The 24,017-nt window shown below is 50.6% G+C and overlaps 1 protein-coding gene across 7 annotated transcripts in view; it reads left to right on the top strand.

The window, feature by feature from the left end:
* Positions 1 to 24,017, top strand: part of RNF44 (ring finger protein 44) — a 763,073-nt gene that overhangs the window by 146,464 nt on the left and 592,592 nt on the right. For 4 of the 7 annotated variants that reach the window (XM_069651462.1, XM_069651464.1, XM_069651465.1 and 1 more), the window contains exons 2-3: positions 20,751 to 20,947; positions 21,972 to 22,185. In XM_069651462.1, the coding sequence (XP_069507563.1) occupies positions 20,841 to 20,947; positions 21,972 to 22,185 (321 nt within the window). In that variant the 5' untranslated portion in view covers positions 20,751 to 20,840. The remainder of the gene's footprint in view (positions 1 to 20,750; positions 20,948 to 21,971; positions 22,186 to 24,017) is intronic. The other 3 variants (XM_069651466.1, XM_069651467.1, XM_069651468.1) reach the window with 1 other exon arrangement.

Here is a 24,017-nt window from a genome sequence, read left to right as displayed (position 1 = left end):
TCTAATCTTGGTCATAAGAAATCCAGAGTTCACCCGTGCAAAATCTTTGTAAGAAGGTACAGGTCCATGTGCACACTTGCAAAACCTTCCCAGATAGATATTTGCCTTTTGTTAGAGCATTTATCTGTCTGTAAGCCACCCTACAGCACATGTGGTACAGCTATGAAACGTGAATAAGAGGTGAAGTGTGGTGAGGTGTTTCTTTGTGTTTTGGACTCTGCTGCTGTTTGGACGCGAGGGCGGCAGCTTGGAGAAAAACAGTGAAAGTGTGTGTAGCAGCCCCTTTACATTTCCACTGTGACTTGAAGCTCAAATACCTCGATACTTCGTGAAGCGAACGCGAGTAAAGTGAAGTGCATCGTTTTGTTCCTTTGTGGTCCAGCGGGGTGCAAGTCTTCTCCTGACAATGCTACGTCGGGTCCTGAGTGAAACTTGATTGGCCTGGTCTTTCTACAGGCAAATCAGCTTGGATGATTTTGGATTGTGTTACCCGTCTGTGCCCAGAGAACTCTGAGTCGGGCTGCCTTACAATGTTTTCTATTTGCTCCATCAACAGCTATCAGAGTACAATTACTGGATCAACTGTACAGATCGGAATTGCCCACAGATAATATCACTAACTTGCCTGGCGGGCTGAGCATAACTTTTTTACCCACCTTTTCCTCGTTCCTACATTCCGCTCCCATTTCTTCCTTTCCTGCAGGGCAGGTGATTGTTAAACAATTTGTGTCTGCCCTTTTGCATCCAGTAGGGCAGAGAGGAGTGCTGTCTTACCCCGGTCTGCCTTGACCATGGGGCATGCCGTTGAAAGGCTGGTGAACTGGCTGTAGTAATCACCAGGATACTTTCACCACAAGCGTTACGTGAAAACTGTGGGGTGGCATCTTATTTTTGTAACTTGCGAGTCTTGGGATGCGGTCAGCCCTATGTGTCAAGCATGAAAGGCAAAGCAAAACGATACCACTTATGAAGCTCTGAGCAAATATTGTCGTACAAGAGCACAGAAGTAATCTCAGTCAATGTGCCAAACATTGCTACACAAGGAAGAATTACGAAGTTCTTCCCACAGAGAACAGCAAAACTGTTTAGCCAAGAGGTTTCTTCTAACAACTTGATCATGGATTCTACTTTGTCGGGGACGGAGGCCTTAACCAGGAGTGAGCACGAAATATCAGGGGTGGTCCTGGCCCAAGTTGAACATGAGGTGAGCATTCCGCTGACTGAAGTGTGTTTGAGCCTGGAAAATGAATTTGGGGATGCAGAAAGTGTGTATGATCGCCTTGGTGCCTTGCCAGCCCTGTTTAGATGTTTAGTGGCATAAACTATAGTAATCCCTGGCACACTCCCGATGTCCTCCGAGCCGGACGAGTTCCTTCGTTAGAGAATGATTGGTCCTTGCTGCCAATTTCAGGGTGACGAGTCAAGTTGTTGGGAGACTCTTGAAGCGGTTATGAGTTTGTTGGCGGCTTTGAACATTGTGATACAATCCTTTATCAGACTGTATGACATCATTGCACTTGAGGTCAAAACTAATTCCAACACTTTATTGGATATCAAAAATCAGTTGGCAAAAACTGCAGAACTAATGCCTGGTGCCCTGAACAATGGACCTGTGGCCCTGGGTGCAAGTACATTGCAGGACAAGAGTGGCTGGACGCCTGAAGGTTGTTTTGCAGGAACGGATGCAGGTTGTCTCCGCCGCTGTACAAACGGAGTGCCCTAGTAACCACGTGAAAAGCCCCTTCAAAAAAGGGTCGCCGAAGTGCAGGGAAAACTCCTGGAAAAACATCAATAATGAGACCTAATGTCCCGAATAAAGGGTCTCACAAGTTCTTAAGGAACTTGTGGTTAGCAGCTAGCAAGAGAATGAGGAAATCGCGAATGAAACCATGAGTGTGCCAGTAACGGATTTGGATGTATCTGGAAGATCACATAAATTGCATCCGGTGGCTCCTTGCGTGTGTACTGTCTTTCCACAGGGAGTGAAACCACAAGTAACATAAGTGATAGCCAAGAGGTGTTCTTCCACCATAGCACCTGAAAAACCGAAGGATCAGGCAATAAAGAGCAAGAAAAGCATACCAACAGGAGCAATAGTGCAAACACAGGGACAGGAGCGAGCCCTGAGTGTAACAACACCGCACTCTGATTGTGAGCACCCCATTGGAAACAAATGCCATTCAGAGAATGACCTTGCTAAACAAAGAGGTACCAAAAAACAGCAGGCCAGGATCTAAGCTCCAGGAAATATAAGGGAAAGGGCTGGCCAGCCGAGGGCAGGAGTGCCTGCAAGGATACCCTGGGAAAATTGCAGGATAACCCGATGCAGCTGTTAGGAAAGTTTCCCATGTATGTGTAATTTTTCCTCTAGTTGTGTACCCACCCCCAACCTTTTGCTGCTGTTTAAACACCATGGTCTGACTTTGCCTGTGAAGCACAGCCTTCAGCTGCACTCCACTGGGCTTTTCGCTCACTTTATTATGGAGAAACTGACATGCCCTTAAAGACAGTCAGTACTGGGAGACTTTGCTTCCCTTAGTCCTTTCCAATGTTGCAACATGTTGCAAGTGCACAATGTACCTTACAGTACAGTGTGCTTGGGTCTTCCTTTCATTTCCAAAGGCCCTAGACACCCGATTTTTTTAGGAGAAGAGCGGATATGCCTCGGACAGGGCTGGTGGCAGATTATCTTTTCGCTTATTTGTAACCTTTTCTTGCCATGCAAACCGTGTTTACCGCAGAAAGGTGGCCTACCTCCAAAATGGCCATGCCACGAGGTTCTTTGTCCTGTCCTTTGGCCACCTTGCCCCTTCACCTTCCCCAGGTCGAGCCGACCTGGGTCAGTTCTTATTTGGGCATGCATTCTTCCGTGAAACGCCAAGCTTTCACGGGCTTCTGCATGCCTTGTGTGTCTGCCCCCAGGCTGTGGGCTGGACTGTCTAGTTCTCCAGCATGGGGTCTGGCATGGATTCACATGCTCATGAATATTCCCCGTCGTCAGGCCGGGAATCCTCGGTATAGAAAAAAAAATCAGTAACAGTTTTGTTTCTGATCTGTCTTTCTTAGTAGTAACCAATCACTGGTCTCTGGGTCATGCTGCCCCCAGCCAATGACTGTCCTCTCCCTAAGCCCCGCCTCTGGCAGCCATCCTCAGATTTTTACCGCACGTTCAAGTGTTGGGAGTCCTCGTGCTGTAGCTCTCGAGCTTTTGCTGCGTTTATGCGCTTTTTCAGGAGATTTTTCTCATTTTTCTGTTAAATAGAGCCTCAAGCTCCACCGTTTCTACATCCGATCAACAGAGATCTGTTTCGGAGTTTTCTACGCCCCTCAATGGTGGAGATTTCGTCGAGTTACGCTTTTGGAGGATTCTAGAAGTTCTGAGGCCTACTCCGGACATGGCCCAGGAGAAAGGAAGCTCGACGACCGGGAAGCGGTTCAGGACCTGCCCTGGATGCCAGCTTCAGAATGTTTTCAAGGAGGACGAGCATTCGTTATGCCTCTACTGTCTCCATGAGGACAAGACGCACACGGAGAAGGACTGTGCGTTTTGTAAGAACATGTCGGGGCGGACCATGAAGAATCGCCACCTCTGTCTCGCCAACTGGCTGGAAGGGAAGAGCCCGTCAGGCGAGAAGAAGAAAAAGAAGTCCGAGCGGTCTTCTAAGTCCTGTGAGGGCGCCCCTGCGACGGGGGCCCAACAAAAGGCTAAGCACTGCGAGTCCGCGGGCACCGGGAGCGCCGAACGGTCGGGCTCCTTGGCTGCCAGGCAGGGCGCATCCTCCCCGGCGCCATCAACCACGAACCAACGCTCTAGCTCGGGTAAGAGGAAGTCCGAGAACCCGGCTAAGCTTCTGGAGAGGCCCCGGTCGATCTCGAAGATTCCGGCAGAGGGGGAGCGAGGCGCAGACCCTCCCCCCAAGGTGAAGGCCCCAGGCGTACAGAAGGTGACAATGGCCTTAATTCACCCTGCTAAGACCTCGATTGAGGATGTCGTCGCGGCCCTGTGGAGGCTACACCAGTGGAGGCGACCTCAGGACCCAGAGTCTCCCTGCCACCGCGGAGGGAGTCGTCTTTCAGGCCCATTGAGAAGACCCCCACAAAGTCCTCGTTGGAAAAGGTGGGGGAGGGGCTGGTGGCCATCGTGTATACGGACACGATCTCTGAAGAAGAGCTCATCGAAGTCGTGGAAGAGGCCCAGCCCATCGGGAGGGATCCCGACGAGGGCGACGACGAAAGCGACGGTGTCGGCGACGAGGCTCCTCAAGAGCCCTCGCGCCTGTCGTTTCCGGCGCCGCAGGACACTTCGGCAGCCATTTTGTCAGCGATAAGTCCTTATGCTCGGAGATAAGGACAAGGTTGCCCCTCCCCCCGACGGAGGTACCTGAGCCAAACCCGACGGGGGAACCGGAGCCAGGACCTTCGGAAAGTCCACCGCATAAGAGGACGACGACGCAGCCTACGCCACCTCTCCCACCTCTGCGGCCTGCTCTGCCTTCCCCCCCGGTCTACTACCCACGGGGATGGTACAAGCACAGACACGGCTACGAAAGGTACAGAGGACGACGGAGGCAACGACGGGACGTGTCCCCCGTCGCCCCCTGCTCGGGCGTCCCCGCCCAACGAGATTGGATCCTTTCATGCCATGATTTCCTGGGCATCCGAGCTCTTCCAGCTCTGCCCTGAAGAGAAGAAGGAAGGGTTCCTTTAGCAACGGCGCTAGGCTAAAAGGAAGACGGTCCTCGCCGTACCGCTTCTTGATGACATCTGGGATGAGGGGCTCGCCCTCCTCAAGAACCCTGCCATGGCGCCGGCAAAGAGGGACCGGTACGAGAAGTAGTACCGGGTCCCCGACGCTGCCCCCTTGTGCCTTCGGGCGCAACCTACCCCGGATTCGGTCGTCTCAGCGGCGGCAAAGAAGAAAGCTGGGGGGACATCGGCCTCGACATCAACTTCCCCGCCGGACGGCGAGGGCAGGAAGCTGGACACGATGGGACGATGGATCATCTCATCCGCAGCGACGACTATCAAGGTGGCCAACGCCCTGGTTATCGTAGCCCGCTACGACAGGGAGTTGTGGTTCAAAATCGCCCCTCTGTTGGACTTCCTTCCGGACGCCAAAAGGGCTGAGGCCCTTGAAATCCTACAGGAAGGTGAGATTGCTTCGGACCACGCCATCACGGTGCATATCTCCGACACCGGTTTCCGTCAATTGGGCAAAGGCGTTTGCTTGAGACGACAAAGATGGCTCAAGGCCACGGATTTCCGCCAGGACGTACAAACCAAGGTTTTGGACATGCCCTTCGACGGGAACAACCTGTTTGGGAAGGCGGTTGATGAGTCCCTTCAGGCCATCAAGACAGACACAGACACAGAGACTGCCCGGGCACTGGGAGTGCTCCAACGACGACGGCTGTCCTTTCGGAGCTCCGGAGGCAGACAAGGTGCCTCCAAGGGATCCGGCAGTGTCTCCTCCACGTACCGCCAAGCTGCAAGATCTTCGTCCCAGGAAGCCTACATGGGACGCGGCAAGTCAGGTGGTGCCCGTCGTTGTCGACAGTGAGGTCAAGGAGGCAAGGCGGCCTCCAAACAAGATTGAACTGGCCGTGGGGTCGGGCCCCCCCCCGAAGCACCCCGGTGGGAGGCCGGCTGGCGAGGTTCGTCAGCGTGTGGGAGTCCATCTCCACTGACCGTTGGGTGCTGGACGCCCTGGCCCAGGGGCACGCCCTCGAGTTTCAGAAGAAGTGCCCATGCGTTCCACCCCTGGCCAGGAAGGAAAATCACGTCCCTCAACTACTGTTGGAAGTAAGGGCAATGCTCAAGAAGGGTGCCATCGAGCTCGTCCCAAAGAGGCTTCGGGGCGCCGGAGTTTACTCAAGGTACTTCCTCGTAAAAAAAAGAAGACAGGAGGATGGCGCCCCATCCTGGACCTGCGACGACTGAACAAGTACATCAAGGCACAGAAGTTCCGTATGGTCACCCTCCAGCACGTGCTGGGACAGCTGGAGGAGGGCGATTTCCTGTCGTCGTTGGACTTGGAGGATGCGTACTTCAACATCCCCATTCTAAAAAGACATCGAAAGTTCCTCAGATTCGTGGTCCAAGGGCGGCACTACCAGTTCAAGGCCCTCCCGTTCGGATTGAAGTCGGCACCCAAGGGTGTTCACCAAGTGCCTCGCACCGGTGGCGGTGCGGCTGTGCCTACAGGGGATCCACGTCTACCCCTACCTGGACGACTGGCTCATCCGGGCAAGGACAAGGGAGCTCGCCGTGGAGCACACTGCGAAGACCGTCCAGCTGCTCACGGTTCGCCAGCAGGTTCCCCCAGCCGAGGAGCATGGGCGATGCTTTCTCGTTCCCCTGGGATGGCCTATTTTTTTTATGCGTTCCCTCCGCTGCCGTTGCTGCTCCGGCTCATCAACCAGCTCAAGAGGTCCCGGTGCAGGATGATCCTCGTCGCACCGGCGTGGCCGAGACAGATCTGGTTCCCGGACCTTCTGGACTTATCAACGTCCACACCAGTCAAGCTGCCGACGGACGCAGACCTTCTCTCCAGAGAAGTAGGCGCCATTCTTCACCACAACCCGGAGTCGCTGAACTTGCAGGCCTGGCTCCTGCAGCACTAGAGTTTGGAGGGTACGATATCCCGGCCGACTGCAGAGAGGTTCTTGCAAAGGCCAGGGCGTCCTCAACTCTCAAGTGCTACGGACATAAATGGAAGAGGTTCTCTGTCTGGTGCCGTGCACAGAAGATTAACCCTCTGCGGATTACGGCCCCTCAAGTACTGCCGTACCTACTGTCACTGGCCAAAGCTGGACTGGCTCACGCCTCCATCAAAATACATCTGGCTGCAATCTCCCCATATACCAGGACTACGGGACGGGCGTCCTTGTGGTCTCATCGCCTGGTGAAAGAATTCATGAAGGGACTATTCCGATCATTCCCGCCGGTGAAGGCTCCTGCCCCGGCGTGGGAGCTTAATGTGGTGCTGACCAGGCTCATGGGGGGCCCCATTCGAGCCTATGCATTCGGCGCCTTTGAAGTTCCTGTCATGGAAGACAGCTTTCCTCGTGGCCATCACCTCCGCACGACGAGTGGGAGAGATCCAGGCCCTATCTTGCAAGCCTCCATACTTGACTTTTCATGACACGAGGGTGGTGCTGAGGACCACCCCTCCTTTATGCCCAAGGTGCCGTCGGACTTCCACCTCAACGAGCCCTTGGTGTTACCAGTTTTCTTCCCGTCGCCTTCGTCGCCGGCCGAGAGGACTTTGCACTCGCTGGATGTAGCTAGAGCGCTGAAGTTCTACGTGGACCGCACGAAGAGTTTTCGGAAGACGTCACAGCTGTTTGTGAACTTTGGGACTGTGAATCAAGGGAAGGCTCTCTCGAAGACTTCCATTTCCAGATGGCTCTCCGGCTGCATCATGCACTGTCACCGGTTGGCAAACCGACCGCTGCCCGGCCGTCCGAGAGCCCATTCGACCAGAGCAATCACTGCTACCACGGCGTTCCTGTCTGGTGTGCCCCTGCTGGACATCTGCAGGGCTGCGACGTGGAGGTCGACGCACACCTTCACAAGATTCTACTGCGTCGATCGGGACTCCAGGGAGGAGTCCAGGGTCGGCCAAGCAGTGCTGCGCAACCTGTTTGCCTAAGGTGAGCCAGGTGAGGAGGTAAGAGATGCTTAATGTTGAGTTGTTGTATTGCTTAATGTTGAGCCTGTTGCCACCTCCTGTGGTTGTGCATGTGTGTACTGCTATGTATTCTCTTATTCATGAGCATGTGAATCCATGCCAGACCCCATGCTGGAGAAGGAAAAAGTTACTTACCTGTAACTGTTGTTCGAGGGGATTGGGTCCTCCGACGTATTCCATATCTATGACATGTAATCACCACAGCTGTGCTGCTTCGGAAACTTTTTTCCTGGCGTCTGCGTCGATGCGCCGTCGTCGACGACCTCTTCCGACGTCATCCGATGTGATAAGTAGGACGCACGACGCCCGTAGCCTCAGTTCCGTTTTTTCCGCGAACGTGTTGCTTCGTGTTTCTCGGTTAAACGCCTCGACTCTTTGGAGTTCTGTTCTTCTCGGTTCTTCGAACCTGTTAGTTTTGTGAAAATCCTTCATGTGAAGATGTCTTCTACTTCGTCTTCGACCCCGCGTCCGGGCTTCAAGAAGTGCGGGGAGTGTGGGTCCAAGATGTTGGTGACGGACTCGCACGACGCCTGCCTCTGGTGCCTCGGGGAGGCCCACGACACGGATGACTGTATCGACTGCCAGTCGCTCACGTCCAAAGCCTTACGCGAACGTAAGAAGAAGTTGTCGGTAGGTCGGGTGTCCAAGCCCCGGAAGTCGAAGTCTGCGGGGCTTTCGACGGATGATTCGAGGGGTGACTCTCCGCGTCATCGTCGGAAGTCTCGTGGGTCTCCTTCTAGGAGTCGGTCTCGCCACTCCTCAGCCTCTTCGAGGCATTCTCGGAAGCGCCGACACCGGTCGTCTTCCAGGTCCTCTTCGGAGGACTCTGCCCGGCACGTCGCTTACCCCACCAGCCGTGCGACGCCGGAGGAATGGGCTTCCTTCGGGAAGAAAATGCTGGCGATTCTTGAGTCGCAGGGTACTAAGCCGTCCGCGCCCCCGAGTGGGGTCGGCCATGAGAGGTCGAGAGACACCGCTCGCAAGAGTGGTCGGCACGAGTCACAGGAGAGGTCCCGTTCAGACAAGGAGACTCGTTCTCGATGTACCCGTTCCAGGTCCCGGTCCTCGACGCGTTCGAGACTGTGTGCACCTGTGAGGTCTTCGAGGAAGACATCGACGTCTGAGGCGTCGAGGGCGTCGACAGGCTTTCTCGAGGCTCCGAGGAAGTCGTCGAAGCCGTCGACGCTCAGGTCGTCGAGGGACACGCTCGGGGCTCCGGCTTCGAGGGCTGTGTCGACGACGCCGATGCTGGAGGCGCTGCATCTGACGTCGACGCCGATTTCCTCGACGCCGATCCTCTCGGCGCCGATGCCAGTTCTCTCGACGCCGGCGCCGATTCGCTCAACGCCATCGACGCCTTTCGTGTCGGAGGTACCCCGTGGCACGGGAGAACCCCCTAGGAAGGCTCAGGTTAAGAGCAAGCACTCTCGGGGTGCCTTCTTTTCGCCACCTGGAGTATATTTCAGAGGCGGATGAGGATTCTGATGGCCTGGTTCCTAGTCCGGTTCCAGATGAAATTGTCTTGGGCCATGGTCAGTTTGACGATTTGAGGCAGTCGCTGCATGATGCCAGTGGACTGGACACCTCTCCGGAGGTGGAGTTTTGTAGGCCTGAGCCTGGCTCTCATGCCGATTCCTCGTACCGGCGCCTTATGGCTAGGGTTTCTGAGTACTTGGGATGGTCTGCTCCCCCAGGGGAGTTTGTGCAGGATGATCTGACGGACATCCTTGATGTTGGTCCCCCAACTGACCCGGTACTGCCGTTCCATATGGCTTTACAGAGAAGGGTGGCGGCGGCTTGGACTGCTCCGGAGAGTCTCCCGGCAGTGGGCAGGTCCTTGTCGCGAAAATACCGTCCAGCCAGTAGCGATCCCTGCTACTTGACCAGGCACCCCACTCCGGAGAGTTTGGTGGTGCAGGCAGCCACGGCCCCGCCAAAGCAGGCGTCGTACCCTACCATCCCTCCTGATAGGGACGACAAACGTTTTGATGGCTGGGCGAAGAAAGTGTTTTCTTCTGGTGGTATGGCGCTTCAGGCGGCCAACTCCATTTGTGCCTTGTCTCGTTTCACGCACACTCTGTGGAACTGTGTTGCGTTAGCGGCTGAACATATTCCCGAAGGGGATGAACGGGATGGTTTCCTTGCTATGGTCCAGGATGGTAAGGATGCCATGTGCGAGTCCGTTCAGTCGGGTTTGGACTTAGCTGAATGCGTCAGTAGGTCCATGGCGGCGAGCACCGTGATACGCAGGTTTGCGTGGTTGCGGAAGTCGGGGTTTGCTCCTGATGTGCAGTCCCGGCTCCTCAACATGCCCTTTGACGGTGAACACCTTTTTGGCAGCAAGGCTGACGAGAGCCTTGAGAGGTTGCAGACCTCAAAAGCTGCAGCAAAGTCGTTGGGCGCTGCAGGTCGCCAACCTCCGCCTTTTCGTCCTAGGGGACAGCAGTGGAGGGGTGGTTCCTTTCGCCATTACTCGTCCTTTAGTAAAGCGAGAGGAGCTGGCAGTCAAAGGGGCCTACGCAGGGGTACCAGAGGTGGACGACAGGGTACCCGTGGTGCCAAGGCCGCTCGGGCAGTTGCCTCTTTGCCCTCAGGTAACGCCGCAGCCGCTCCCACTCAGTCATGAGGCCATGTCCCATGGTTCGCCGGTTGGGGGAAGGCTGGCGCAGCATCTTGTAGAGTGGCAAGCCATTACTTCAGATGTGTGGGTTCTGGAGATCATAACCCACGGCTACTGTCTTCCTTTTCGGCACAGGCCTCGCGACAGTCCACCGGGGAACCTCTCTTTGCAGAGTCCGGATCCGCTCCTTGCGCAGGAAATTCAAGCCCTGCTGGAGAAAGGCGCCATAGAACTGGTGCCTGTAGCGGAGAGGAACAAGGGATGGTATTCCCCTTATTTTTTGATTTCGAAGAAAGACGGGGGATTGAGACCCATCATGGACTTGCGCGGTTTGAACAAACTCCTCAGGAAGGACAAGTTCAAGATAGTTACTCCCTCTCAAGTCCTCCAGGCCCTTGAGCTTCAGGACTGGTTGGTGTCTCTCGACCTCAAGGATGCTTACTTCCATGTGCCGATCCATCCCAAGCACAAGAAGTACCTGAGGTTCGCGGTTGGCGACTCGCACTTTCAGTTTTCGGGTCCTGCCGTTCGGATTGACCTCCGCCCCGAGGGTTTTCACCAAGCTCATGGTGGTGGTGGCAGCGCATCTCAGGCAAGGGGGGATTCACGTCTACCCCTACCTGGACGATTGGTTGATCAGGGGGAGCTCTCCCGAGCAAGTCCTGGATCATCTGTCCGTCACCTGCCACTCCCTTCACAGGCTGGGCTTCTCCCTCAATTTAAAGAAGTCCCATTTGACGCCAACACAGCGGCTCCAGTACATCGGAGCAGTGCTCAACACTTCCCTGGGGCAGTGTTTTCCTCCCCAGGTGAGGGCTCTTCACATTCAGCAGATGGTGCACAAGTTTCAGCATGCCCAGACGCTCCCAGCGTTTGAGTTCTTGAGGTTGCTCGGCCTCATGGCATCCTGCATTCTTCTGGTGCCAGAGGCTCGCCTGCGGATGAGATCTTTGCAGTGGGCACTCAAGACGCAATGGTCGCAGTCCTCCGGCAGGATGTCGGACTCGGTTCAGGTGCCGCCCTCGGTCGCCCGGGACCTTCTGTGGTGGGCCGTCGAAGGCAACTTGATGAAGGGGGCTCCATTTTGGCTTCCCTGGCCAGAGGTGACGATCGTGACGGATGCATCCCTCACGGGATGGGGAGCTCATGCCAACGGGCTGACAGTCAGCGGTCGTTGGTCTCCGTCGGAGTCCAGACTCCATATCAATCTGTTGGAGCTGAGGGCCGTCAGGCTAGCCCTGAAGGCTTTTCTGCCGACTGTGCGAGGAAAGAATGTCCTGATCCTGACGGACAACACAGTGGCCATGCACTACCTCAACAAAAAGGGGGGGGCAGGGTCACTTCCTCTGTGCAGGGAGGCGATGCAGCTCGAGTTCTGGGCCATCCAGCAGGAAGTTTCGATCTCGGCAGTTCATCTGGCCGGAGACGAAAACGTGACGGTGGACGCTCTGGCAGGCAGAGCGCGATCTCTCACGAGTGGGAGTTGGCTCAGGAGATTCTCCTGGAGATCTTCGCCCTTTGGGGGACCCCTCAAGTGGATCTCTTCGCCTCCAGTGTCAACCGAAAGTGCGAAAGGTTTTGCTCGCGGGAATTTCCTCCAAAAGGAGCCTTAGGAGACGCGTTTGTGGTGGAGTGGTCATTCCCGCTGCTGTACGCGTTTCCTCCAGTCCCCGTCATCCCGCAAGTGCTGCGGAGGTTACGGAAGTTCGGTTCCCGGATGTTCCTCATTGCTCCGGCGTGGGCTCGGAGGACGTGGTACCCGGACCTTCTCGACTTGTCCATCTGCCCTCCACGTCGTCTTCCCTACCGAGACGATCTGCTCTCACGGGAGGGGGGTCAGGTTCTTCATCCAGAGGTCAGATCCCTCAACTTTCACGCTTGGCTTCTGAAAGGTTGAGGTATAAGGATTGGGACCTCCCTGAAGACGTGATGGAGGTGTTGCTTTCGGCCCGAAGGCCAGCAACAAAGTCTCTGTACCGTTGCCGTTGGCGTAAGTTTTGCGACTGGTGCAGGGTTCAGAATGTGGATCCTTTTGCATGTGACATCCCCATGGTTCTGTCCTTTTTACTTTCTTTGGCCCACAGGGGCTTGCAAGTGGGTACCATTAAAGGTTACCTGGCGGCGCTGTCCATCTTTAAGCGCTCGTCTGAAGAGTGTTCTTACTTTAAAATCCCTTTAATTTCACAGTTTCTGAAAGGGCTCACTAATGTGTTCCCTCCGTCACCTTTCCTGGTGCCCGGTTGGGATTTAAACCTTGTTCTGAAGTTTCTTATGGGTGCTCCGTTTGAGCCTTTACATTCTTGCCCTTTGAGGCTGTTAACTCTGAAAACTGTGTTTTTAGTTGCGGTTACTTCCGCTCGCAGAGTGAGTGAGTTACAGGCACTTTCAGTTAAGCCACCCTTCACTGTATTTCACAAGGACAGGGTTGTCCTTAGAGTTCGTCCTTCTTTTCTTCCGAAGGTAGTGACGGAATTTCATTTGGCCCAGAAGGTTGTTCTTCCGGCATTCTATCCTCCTCCGCATCCTGGTAAGGAAGAGGAGAGGCTCCATAGGCTTGATCCTAGGAGAGCTTTAAGCTTTTATGTTTCACGCATGTCCCGGGTCAGAGTGGACGATCAACTCTTTATTGGTTACGCTGGAAAGCGTTTGGGGCAAGCTGTGACGAAACTGGATTATTTTAGCCATCTCGGAGTGTTACCGCTTGGCGGGTAGGGACCCACCGGCTGGCTTGCGGGCCCCTTCTACCAGGGGTGTGGCTGCATCTACTGCCCTGCAGAGGGGTGTTCCTATTCGCAACATCTGTGATGCAGCCACCTGGGCTTCAGTACATACATTTGTACGTCACTATTCCCTCGATTCCATCCGATCTGGCCTTTGGCAAGGCGGTCCTTTGCTCTGCTATTTGATTGGCTATTCTAAATTTTGATTCTAAATTCTTTCCCTCCTCCTTGCTCTGGTACTGCTTTGGGAGTCTGTCATAGATATGGAATACGTCGGAGGACCCAATCCCCTCGAAGAACAAGTTACTTTCTTACCTGGTAACGTTCTTTCGATGGGATGGTCCGACGACGTATTCCATATCGCTCCCGCCCTGCCTTCTCCGCTGCAGAATTTCTTTTGCGATTGCAGCTTACGTTCCGCAAGGCTTTGTGTCCGACTGCCAGTTGACTAATGTCACACGTTCTGGGGGAAAAAACTACAACTGAGGCTACGGGCGTCGTGCTTCCTACTTATCACATCGGATGACGTCGGACGTCGGAGGAGGTCCTCGACGACGGCGCATCGACGCAGGACGCAGACGCCAGGAAAAAAGTTTCCGAAGCAGCACAGCTGTGGTGATTACATGTCATAGATATGGAATACGTCGTCGGACCATCCCATCGAAAGAACGTTACCAGGTAAGAAAGTAACTTGTTCTTCTCCAGCATGGGTCTGGCATGGATTCACATGCAAACCCTCCCGCCTACCCCTCTGTGGCTCTTCACTTGGTCATACTGCCACTTTACGTGCTACCAAATCTGAGGATGGCTGCCAGAGGTGGGGCTTAGGGAGAGGGCAGTCATTGGCTGGGGGCAGTATGACCCAGAGACCAGTGATTGGTTACTACTAAGAAAGACAGATCAGAAACGAAACTGATACTGATTTTATTTTTTTTCTATACCGAGGATTCCTGGCCTGACGACGGGGAATATTCATGAACATGTGAATCCATTCCAGACCCATGCTGGAGAACAACAGTTACAGGTAAGTAACTTGTTCCTTCCAATACACATCCCGGGTGCCAGAGTGTCTGGTGTGCCATGAATGACTTGGACCACTGTGGCAGTGATTGGTCCATGTCTGGTGTGCCTGTATGTGAGCAGATCTCCCATTGGGTCCTCTTTGTTTTAGCAGTAAGGAAATTCCGGATAAGAGAAGGCTCCAATGCCGGATCAATCTCTTGAGTTCTTACTGAACCTAGGATAATATCCAAGTAGCCTGAAAATAAGAAACCGAGTCGCGGAACTGCTGGTGACCCACTGGAAGGTTTGGCACCCTGAGCCTGCTGTAGGCCCGTTGGACTCCTCTGCATCAGATCGAACTAGAAGGTCTGTAAAGACACTTCGACCCATTGGAATAGTGGGATCAACTATTCTCTGCACCTTCATCAAACCCTGCAAATAAGCCTCTTCGGAACTGTCCCTGGGCCAACCAGTGAGCTGATAAGCTTGCGCAGGACCTTTGCTCTGACACCGCCACCGTTTTGAGGAGACCCTTGAAACTTGGTACATTGCAAGCTGTGTTCACAGCACACCGAATTTCGTAAACTTGCTTTCCCAGGTCTGAAGTAAAACGAGAGCGCCCGAAACCGGAGTACACGTGATAACCGTTTGCCCAGCTGTGGTGACGAACTTCACAGGTGCCTTGCTGCTGTGCCCCGAAGCCTGCTACAGTGAAACTAGCCTGATCCATCCACCAGGAGCAGAGAAATCGCCACTGTCCCGCCAAGGAATCAATGATGTATCTTCGCCACTGAAAGCCGCAGAGCCACACAATTGCCGCTTTTGAACCTGCAATGGAAGTGGACTCGACTGCCGAAGTTTGGTCCGGAATGCGCCGTGGGTCGGTGAGTGCTTCCAACCCTTACCGGTGGCCCCTAACACATCCATCCATTTTTACGCACAAGTGTCTAACCTTTCCACAGGTAGCCCGAGCTACCGACCCATTCCCCTCTCCTGGAACTTGTTCTGCCCTCTTGGGGAGACCCTCCACGAATAGTGGGAACTTATTCTGCATCACCTCATCCACCTTCCTGAGCTGCTACTGATCCTACAAGAGGCCCCTTTTTCGCCCTTCTGCACTATCGTGTGCACCAGCATTTGAAAGTACATTTGAGCTCCTATGGGAGTCGTAGGGATTGGACTGCCTCTCAGTTAGGATTTGATTGTTGCAGAACTACCTTAAGTATAATTGCACTGTTTGCTCCCTTTCCTTTTAGGTTGTGGACCCATTCTTTGCATTAACTCTTTAGGTCACTTAGTATTGTATGTATGTATGTATTGTAGTAGTGTTGTAGTGGTTTAAAGGTATTACTGTTGATAATTTCTGTGTGTTGAAACTCTAAAGGCCTTGAATAAATGAACATTTATTTTTAATCTATACACCTGACTGGGAGTGATCTGTAGTGTCCTTTACTGTGTGTGCTCATTGTGGGCTTTCAGTCAACCTCGCCCCTCCTGAGACCTAGTCTTGACCACCGCCAATGCTACCTTGATTGGTCTGGCTTGTCCAGAAGGTTACCCTGTTCCAAGAAACTAGGCTGGCCTTCTGAACCTCTGCCCACCAGGTCAGAGATCAGAAATCCATCTTAACAGCAGCCGCCAGCAATGTGCCCAATCCTCTCTGAATCAGTCTTCGAAGAGGACAAAGATGTCCCATTCAATAGGTATTGGCTTTGGTCGCCTGGGTACCGGCCCACAAATGTATTTCTTCCTCGGATATATCATTTTTGCTACTTTTTGACCGGTCAGCCCTGGGGAAATGTGCTGTTAATTTCCACTCAAAGTTGGGGGAAATAATGGCGAGTGACTGCCAGGAAGAGCTTTTACTGAATGGATGCGAGACATAATATGCCAAACCCGACATGTAACCACTACCGGGATAATGACCGAGTCAATCTAATAATGAAATGTTCTTTTGACCATGACCAACGGAGGCATGTCAATCGAGAAGGCGGCACATCTAGTTGGGAGTGGCTTACCACCTCCCTCCCTGCAGCGACAAGAAAGCGACCAGGCTTCTAATGGCACAGAGCTTCGAATCATGCTGGAACTCAAAGAGGTTAAAACTCGTCCCTCAATATGGATATTAAGGAAGGTTTCACGGACGCAGACCTTTTTCTCCAAGAAACCTGGCTAAGAACAGATCTGATTTTTGATAGGTCTATGATCATCTCTAAAAAGTCAAAGAAAGGCCTGAGAGGGAGCTGGTGGGGGGAGGGAGATTATTAACTGCGGCTAAAATCCGGAGAATGAGCTCGATCCACTGTGTGACAACTCGATCTGAGGGCCTACTGATTTCAAAGCTGATGGATATGATAGACCACCATCAGGTCCCTACCCTCCTAGTTAACATTTATTTCAATCCCCTAATGGGTGACATTGAGAAAGTGCTGAAGGAAGTGGAGAAGGTCTAATTGGTCTGGCATAGCCAGGGTTTGGGGGATCTAATTTTATTGGGGGGGGGTGATTTCAATTGCAAATGTACGGTGACACCAGGGGAGTTTGAGCAGTTGGACACTGTCGATGTGTCCGCAGCGTGTGCTAGTCTTCTAGAAGTGACAACATTGGAATGAAGTGGTTGCAATTCTTGTGGACATGAGCCTTTAGTCAGACCAATTTATTAGGGGAGGCTAAAGCAAAAGATGAGCCCACATGGTCTAAAACAGTGGCAGCATCAACAATGAATAATATTTTTGTCAAAAACAGGGATGCGGGTAAGAGTGAAAGTGTTTCAGATAGTCAAAACCAAATTGAGCGACTCTCCTAGTAAATATCCCTATTACGGAGGTGGAGTCCATGGGCAGCAGAGACCTAGTGATCTCTGGGCCCAGGAACCGACTGAGTCAGTATAATCACAATGTAGGGAGGTTGAATGAGAGGTTGGCTGTTTGGTGGACTGGATGCCAGGTGGGACATGTATTCCCCGGACAGCTGCCCAAGTGTGTTGGCTAAGATGGAAAGAGCGAAGGATAAGGCCCAGTGTCCTGACAGAACACAGAGCATACATTTGACAGGGATGTCATGGCTAGAAGAAGACAGCTGCGAAAAGAAATTAGGGCATGGAAGTGCCAGTATATGACTGAGGAAGAGAAATTACTGATGAAAAAGTTGTCAACTGGTAAGCATAAACAATGGAGTAGCCAGCATAGGGTACAGAAATACATTCAGAACAACAAGGAACTAATTTGCCACCTAGTCAAAAGAGATACACGCTCAATATGGTGTATACTTAACAAAAAAGTAGAATCCAAATCCCTGCGCGGGCGGGCAATGTGTCTGAAGAGGCATGGGTGGACTTTCTTACGCCCCATTTCGGGGGGAGAGATTTAGCCGGGGACGAAGGGGATCTTCCTTCAGGGCAGACCACAGTGTGGGTGCACCATTTCCATAGAGAGGACATAGAATTAGTGATTGATAATCTCAAGAATTCCAGAGCCAGCGGAATTTAAAAAACAATGCGCCTCTGTGAGCGGATATTTCGTGTAACCTATTTGAGCACAAGGCAAGGAGTGGGAAGTGTCCCATCATCTCCTGGCTAAATTCTATTCTGGTTCCCATTTATAAATCAGACAGATGTTCCCCGCTGAGCTATCATCCTATTGCCCTACTGGATACATTTTCCAAGTTCTTTGCCACAATGGCGTTCAGAGACCTGAAGCTGGTCGGAGGCCTCAAACCTCTTTCACCCTTTGCAGACAGGGTTTAGGAGGTGAGTAGGCACATTGCACAGTGGCATGACTCTGCATGATTGTTTGTTGGAAGTCTGTGGCAGCGTAGTGAACAATCTTTACTTAGCGAGCTGACATTGATTTATCGGCTGCGTTGGACAATGCCTAGCCCGGCTTTGCAGTAAGTTGTTGAGATGGGGCATAGATCCGGGCTTACTGACAATGATCCAAATGCTCTACACAAGCGACACCACGAAGGTGAGGCTAAACCTTGCAGGTAAATTCTCCAGGGCAGTAGGAGTTTCAAAAGGAGTGTGTGGTAGCACCGACTCTTTCAACTTGTATCTGGAGAACTTGTGGGAGTCATCCAGGGCATGGGGGGGGGGTGTGCCCGACGGTGGATGGTTCTGAGGTTGGGATGCATTGCATACGCCAACGATCTCGTCCTTGTGGACTATAACCCAGCAGGGCTGCAGAGGTGTTTGTCAGGTGCAATGAAATATCTGGCCCAGAACAAGTTGACAATAAACCCTGCTAAATCCTATGTTATTACCTGTAGTAAAGGGAAGAAACAGAAAAGTTACACTTGGAAGATCAATGACGCAGTAGTTGCGAAGGTGGACTGTATTAGATATTTGAGTTTTTCCATATCCTTTAAACAAAAATAAAAAATACAGGAAATGGAAGGGAAAGTGGGAGCATGGGAGCGTGTCTGTCTTTGGCAAAATCTGTCAAGAATAGACTGTGCCTACTCACTCTTAACCTTAATCGAGTTTTACAGGTCAAAGATCTCTGCTACCATTTTGTATGCGCGTGAATTAATGAGGGTCACGAATAGGATGTTTTTGACACCTTTGAAGGCAGATTGTTCAAACAAGTTCTGGGCCTTCCCCAATCAGTCCGAGTGAGTGTAATGAGATTGGAGCGGGTTTGGTGTTGTGATGGGCACAGTTTATGAAGTTTATGAAGCGCAGTCTTTCTCTCCTTCAAGATAACAAAAGCAGAGAAACCACACATTGACTTTTACTTGAATACCATGATGGTAGGGGAATCGAACACCTTTCTACATGGATTCAGGAAAAGATGTGAGCTGTTCATGAGTCTGCTAGACGTAAGCAGTTCCGACTCCAATGAAATATTGAAAAAGAAGGTGAAAAGGTGGGACCAAACAGCTGACATCCAGGATTAAGGACGTCTGAAACTGTTTAAGAGCATGATATATTGTACCTGCCTCTGACAGAGGTTAGATTGTATATGAAAAGATTTCCCTTGGCCAAACTGATAGATGGTTACCTTCATTTCAGGCTGTCTACCAACATTGGGGGTGTTTGGACCAAAACTGGGTATGCCTACAGAACTGCGCTTGTGTAGACTCTGTGGCACTATTTTGGAATCACTGCAGCATTTAGTTTTGTTTGTTCCGTCGATGATGAATACAAGGTTAAGCTTTGAACCCTTCATCAATTCTTCTTCTGAAATCATAGTAAAAGATGTATGGCACAGAATTATGACTGCACATTTGTCGCTTACCTTAGCCTTGGCGAGATTTTTGGTGTTAGAATTTGATAAAATTAAGGAGGTGACGAGTGACATTACAGAGGATATGGATTTGATACCATGAGAGAGTTTTGATAGGAGAATTTCTAATGAAATTTTGTTTTAACATTTTTCTTTGTGTGTGTATGTTGGATTGTCTATGTGGGAAAGTAAATGATGAAATGTGTGTTTTTTTGCTGGTTATGTAGTAAGTATTGTGTAAAAGTACTTTGTGTACTAAAAACGCAATAAAAAAAAAAGAAACACGTATCCTTTTTGGTGGAGTACCTACTAAAATATATAGAACACAATTGCAATGGATCCACTGGCGCTTATGTTGTGTGATCCAGTGGAGGGCAGTGTAAATCCCTGTTCAGTTAGTTGCGTGCCTTCTAATTTGCTGCACCTTTGGTGTTGGCTCAGAATAGGATTCAACCAGAATGGGGACAGTTCTACGACATAATAGTAATGGAAAAGATATTTGCACTTTTAACTAAATCGGTTGAAGTTGGAGCTCATGTTTTGTTTTGTTTCATAATCCCTCTCGCAGGCATCTGGTGGACCTGAAATGATGGAATTCTTTTCACTCTTCTAGGGGGTGGGTTGAATACATGGCATCTTGTGTGTAAACACAATTGTTTCCTTCTTGGGTAATCCTTGTGACAAAATGTGGACATTGCTTACACACAACCTGCCGTAATGTATTATCCGGTTCATCAAGGGACCTTGGCGCAGCAACAAGCTAAACTATTTAGGACTATTCAACTTTTTCTTACTGCTGTGTTGACTTGTGTATTAGGATGCATGGCCTGCTGATGTGATTTAAATTACAAATTGTAAATAAGTGAGAGAGGATAGAAATGATACTGGAACAATGAGGAAAAACATACTGAAAATGTTGGTTGAATAATTTCCACATGAACTTGAGAGCCGGCACAATTTTCCCCCGAGAGTGGCAACATTCTATGAGATGGCTGGATGCATCTGAAAATAAGAAACCAGTGTAAGCTTTAAAAAATAAATGCGCTCAAAGTCCAATATCAAGATCCCTTTTGTTATTGGTTGAAAACCTGGCTTGGGATGCTCTCTAAGGCTTAAAGTCGTAGTTGTGTCCTTCTATGTCTCAATCACGTGTTTTGGGGCTTTGGTAACAGAAGAGCTCCAAAATGTTTGTCCTATCGCCTACTCTACATACCTGGAAAAGGCTCACCTGCCCCTCGTGTTTAGGCTGCTTTGATGTACGTGTTGAGGTGTGCAAGATGTGTGTGAAGAGCACCTGTAAACACTTTGAGTTGGTGAGACCTATCTGAGTCTTTAGTTTTTTGGACCACCTGTAGGTGTGGATTGAAGAACTGATCTGCTTGAGACCCCTGTGCCATGTGGCACCTTTGCTTTTGCAAGCATTATACTTAATCTGACCTATGAGGCTCTCGCCATGAGGTTGAGTGTCACTGGTTTTTGATTTCTAACAGGCCGAAAGTGAGCACATCCGAAGTACCGGTGTCTGATCAACACTCGGAAGCTGAGGACCAGTGCGCCTTTCCGCCTCCCCGACGTCACCAATGCGACCATGGGAACTGGCAGTGAATAGGCGGCCACCCTCAGCCCCCTTTAACCAGCGGCGATTCTTTGGGGGACTCTGCAGCACCCCTACACACCTCGGGCGAAGGTATGGTACCCTCATTCGGGCCCAGGCACCGTCAGTTAAGGTTGATTAGGACTAGGGCATATTCTGGTGAGGCCAGCGTAAAAAGCACTTGTGGTAAGCCCTGCCTAATTAGCATATTGTGATCACTGAGACTTCCAATTGCCGCAATCTTGGGAGAGAGATTTTGTCATCTTGGGAGGCATCTTTTATTATCTAGAAGATATCGATTTAGTTTGTTTGACAGCCATGCCTGAGTTTAACACCATTTGGCCATCCTGGAGGGGCTCAGTGCACCAGGCTTGGAAGCCTCTAATTGGTAACGGTTCTGTAATTTTAATGCAAAGCCAATTTTGTTTGTTGATCTTGCTGGTGTCATTCCATTCTTCTTTGCCCTTATTGATTGGCTGATAGCATGGAGTACTCAAGTGTTAGTGTATGCATTCTTCAGTGTTAGAAAATCAGGACCGTTTTGTCAGATCTGGTTATATCCCCTTGCTTACCCATAGTTCAGCAGTGTAGCCTTGGTGGGCATACACAGGACTGCTGCATGGTTGGGAAATACTGTGGTTGCCATGTTCAGAGTTGTTTAATTTTCTATGGCGCAGTGTGCTTGGGAGCAGATGATTGAACAGCAGATGGAAGTATCCTTGTGATCTTTCTGCATGGGATTTGGTTCTGTTGACTTGGGCAAAACTGCTTATGGTCAATGTTGTTTTCAGAACACTATACTTCCAGTTGAAATCCATGATGCAATCCCGTGCAAGTGTGCTATTGGTAACTGGAGAGCAGTATAGAGCATTGTGGAACCTGCTGAGGTCACAAACTCATTTCAAAGTTGCGAGAAGGAAAATTAGGAAGTTGCCACGATTGCGCTCGTATGGGTCTGCCCCTCAGTGTACATAGCCACTAATAATTCTAGATGAGCTATGGTCCATTTTCATTTGCATATTGCAATATAGCTGTTGTGTTTTGAAGTATTGGTCTCCCTCACATCGTTGTAACCCCTGTCCCCTTTCTCCTCATGTTTCTTTCTGCGGTGATGCAGCCCTCCTGTGAGGCGTCAGTGGGGAAGACGTGATCGACCTCTTCAGGGCCTCTTTGCCCAGGATGAAAGTTTTCTACGTCCGGCTTTTGCCCAGCATTTCATTTCTGTAGATGAGCATCAAGCCTTTGCTCTCACCAGCACTCTCCCAGGAATGCTTCACTCAGCCACTCACCCACCCCAGCAGAGTCCATTCATGGTGGACCTCCATGAGCAGGTGAGTTGGCAACATTGACATGAAGTGTTATCTATAGGTGCCTGTGTAGTGGCACAGGGCTGAAATGTGATGGGTTCCAATAGTGTGTCCCTGTTGGACTTGATAAATAATGTCTTGTTGATTTTCTTTGTGTGCAGGTATTATTAAAGAGCTATTTTCAATGCATGCATAAATAATGGCAGTGTGCTTGAAACAGGTGGCTCTTTGGTGTTTTGTGTATGTAGACCTACTTGGAAGACTACATCTACAGTAGAGGTGTAAGCATTAAAACTTGGTTGGAAATATTTAGCCCCCCCCGCGCTCCTTTGAAATCTGGGATATTAGAACAGCGTTGTCAGGGGTTCTCAATGTTCATAAATGTGTGACAGAGTTGGTGTCCGTGGCGCTTTAAATATTTGCTTGTGAAAAGTTATTTCTTGTTGTGGGAGTAGAGCTGTCTCTCCATAGATGGTGCTAGTGTTTGCCAACAGGTAGTGTTAATGGTCGCCCACTTAATGTAGTAGACTGCCTCAGTTCTGCCCATTAAACCACTAACCTACAAAAAAGTTTTTTTTTTTCTTTTCATAATGTAAATTTCTTAAAATATGAATGCAATAGTTATTGAAAATGCAAAGACTGTTGCTTTTCCCACATCCCACTGTCTTTTATAGTGCTTCACATGGGCCAGTGCAGGAGTCCCCTGCACTGCACTATCATGTACAGCCCTATTAAAGACATTAGAGATACGTCACCTGACGTCGCAGCACTTATTTCCTTGAACAGGTGCTGAATCTAGCCTGTACAGGGAAGCCAAAGCCCCTCAACCCATCTTTCTCCAGGTCTCACTCTCTGGCCTCAGGCTAAGGTCATCACTCAGACTCCACCCCAGCCAGATTCAAAGTAGAAAGGAGGGTTGAAATCTGCTGACCAATGACCTGTGCTGCTGAGCTCGGGCCTCCTTGTAGTCTGTCCTGTAAAGAGGATATCACTGCCGCTGCCTGAAGGTAAGTGGATTGTTCAATTTGCGTGCGTGTCTGAGCAAGTGCAGGTGAGACTGTGAGAGTGTTGTAGTGCTGTGTGATTATAGAATGTGAGCAGTGCGTCTTTGTGAGATGACTGATGAGTGAAGATATTGTTCACTCATCAGTTATAACCGAGAGGGATTGGGGAGGCCAGTCTGTATTGGACTAATGGGCAAAGATAACGTGATTGGGCTGATGTGGGGAGAGGGTTACATAAATTCAGCCATTATGGATGTGTTGCTTAAATGAACAAGTGTTTTTTTTTTTGGTTTTTTTTTATGTTTTAACTGCCATCAAGAGTAAAGCCAATATAAGTTTTCCTAGATGGCCATACGGGCCTACATTGGTGCAGTAGTATGAACATTTTATGAAAATATGTTCAGACTGGCTTTTGCGTCGTATGTTTTACTGGCACCAAGGGGAAAAAACCAACATGAGTGTTCTTATGTGGCCATATTGGTATTGGTACAGTGGGTCTGGGCATGTTTTGTTTTTTACTGTGGCATGGCATTTATATTACTTGCAAAGCCAACCAGAGTGTGTGATACTGACATGTATTCGCAGTGCCAGCGTTAACTGTTATAGTATCTTTACTGTCATGATGGCAAAAGTAAACATGAGTATGTCCTCCTATGGGAATACTGGCATATATTGGTGCAGCCAGTATGGACATGTGGGCACAGTAATCGTGCCTTTTTTTTTTTATTCTGGCATATTTTTGGGCAAAGGCATATTGAAAATGCTCTTGTGCGCGGTTGATGACGTGGCATCTATTGAATGTTTTCGTATTGGCCTATAAAACTAATTGAAAACTGTGCGGGTGTTTACCAC

The sequence above is a fragment of the Ambystoma mexicanum genome, chromosome 3p (assembly GCF_040938575.1).
Source record: "Ambystoma mexicanum isolate Mex_15411 chromosome 3p, UKY_AmexF1_1, whole genome shotgun sequence".
NCBI classification, from domain to species: Eukaryota; Metazoa; Chordata; class Amphibia; order Caudata; family Ambystomatidae; genus Ambystoma; species Ambystoma mexicanum.
Note: the sequence above shows the minus strand (reverse complement) of the source record. Positions and strands in the feature narration are given on the sequence as shown.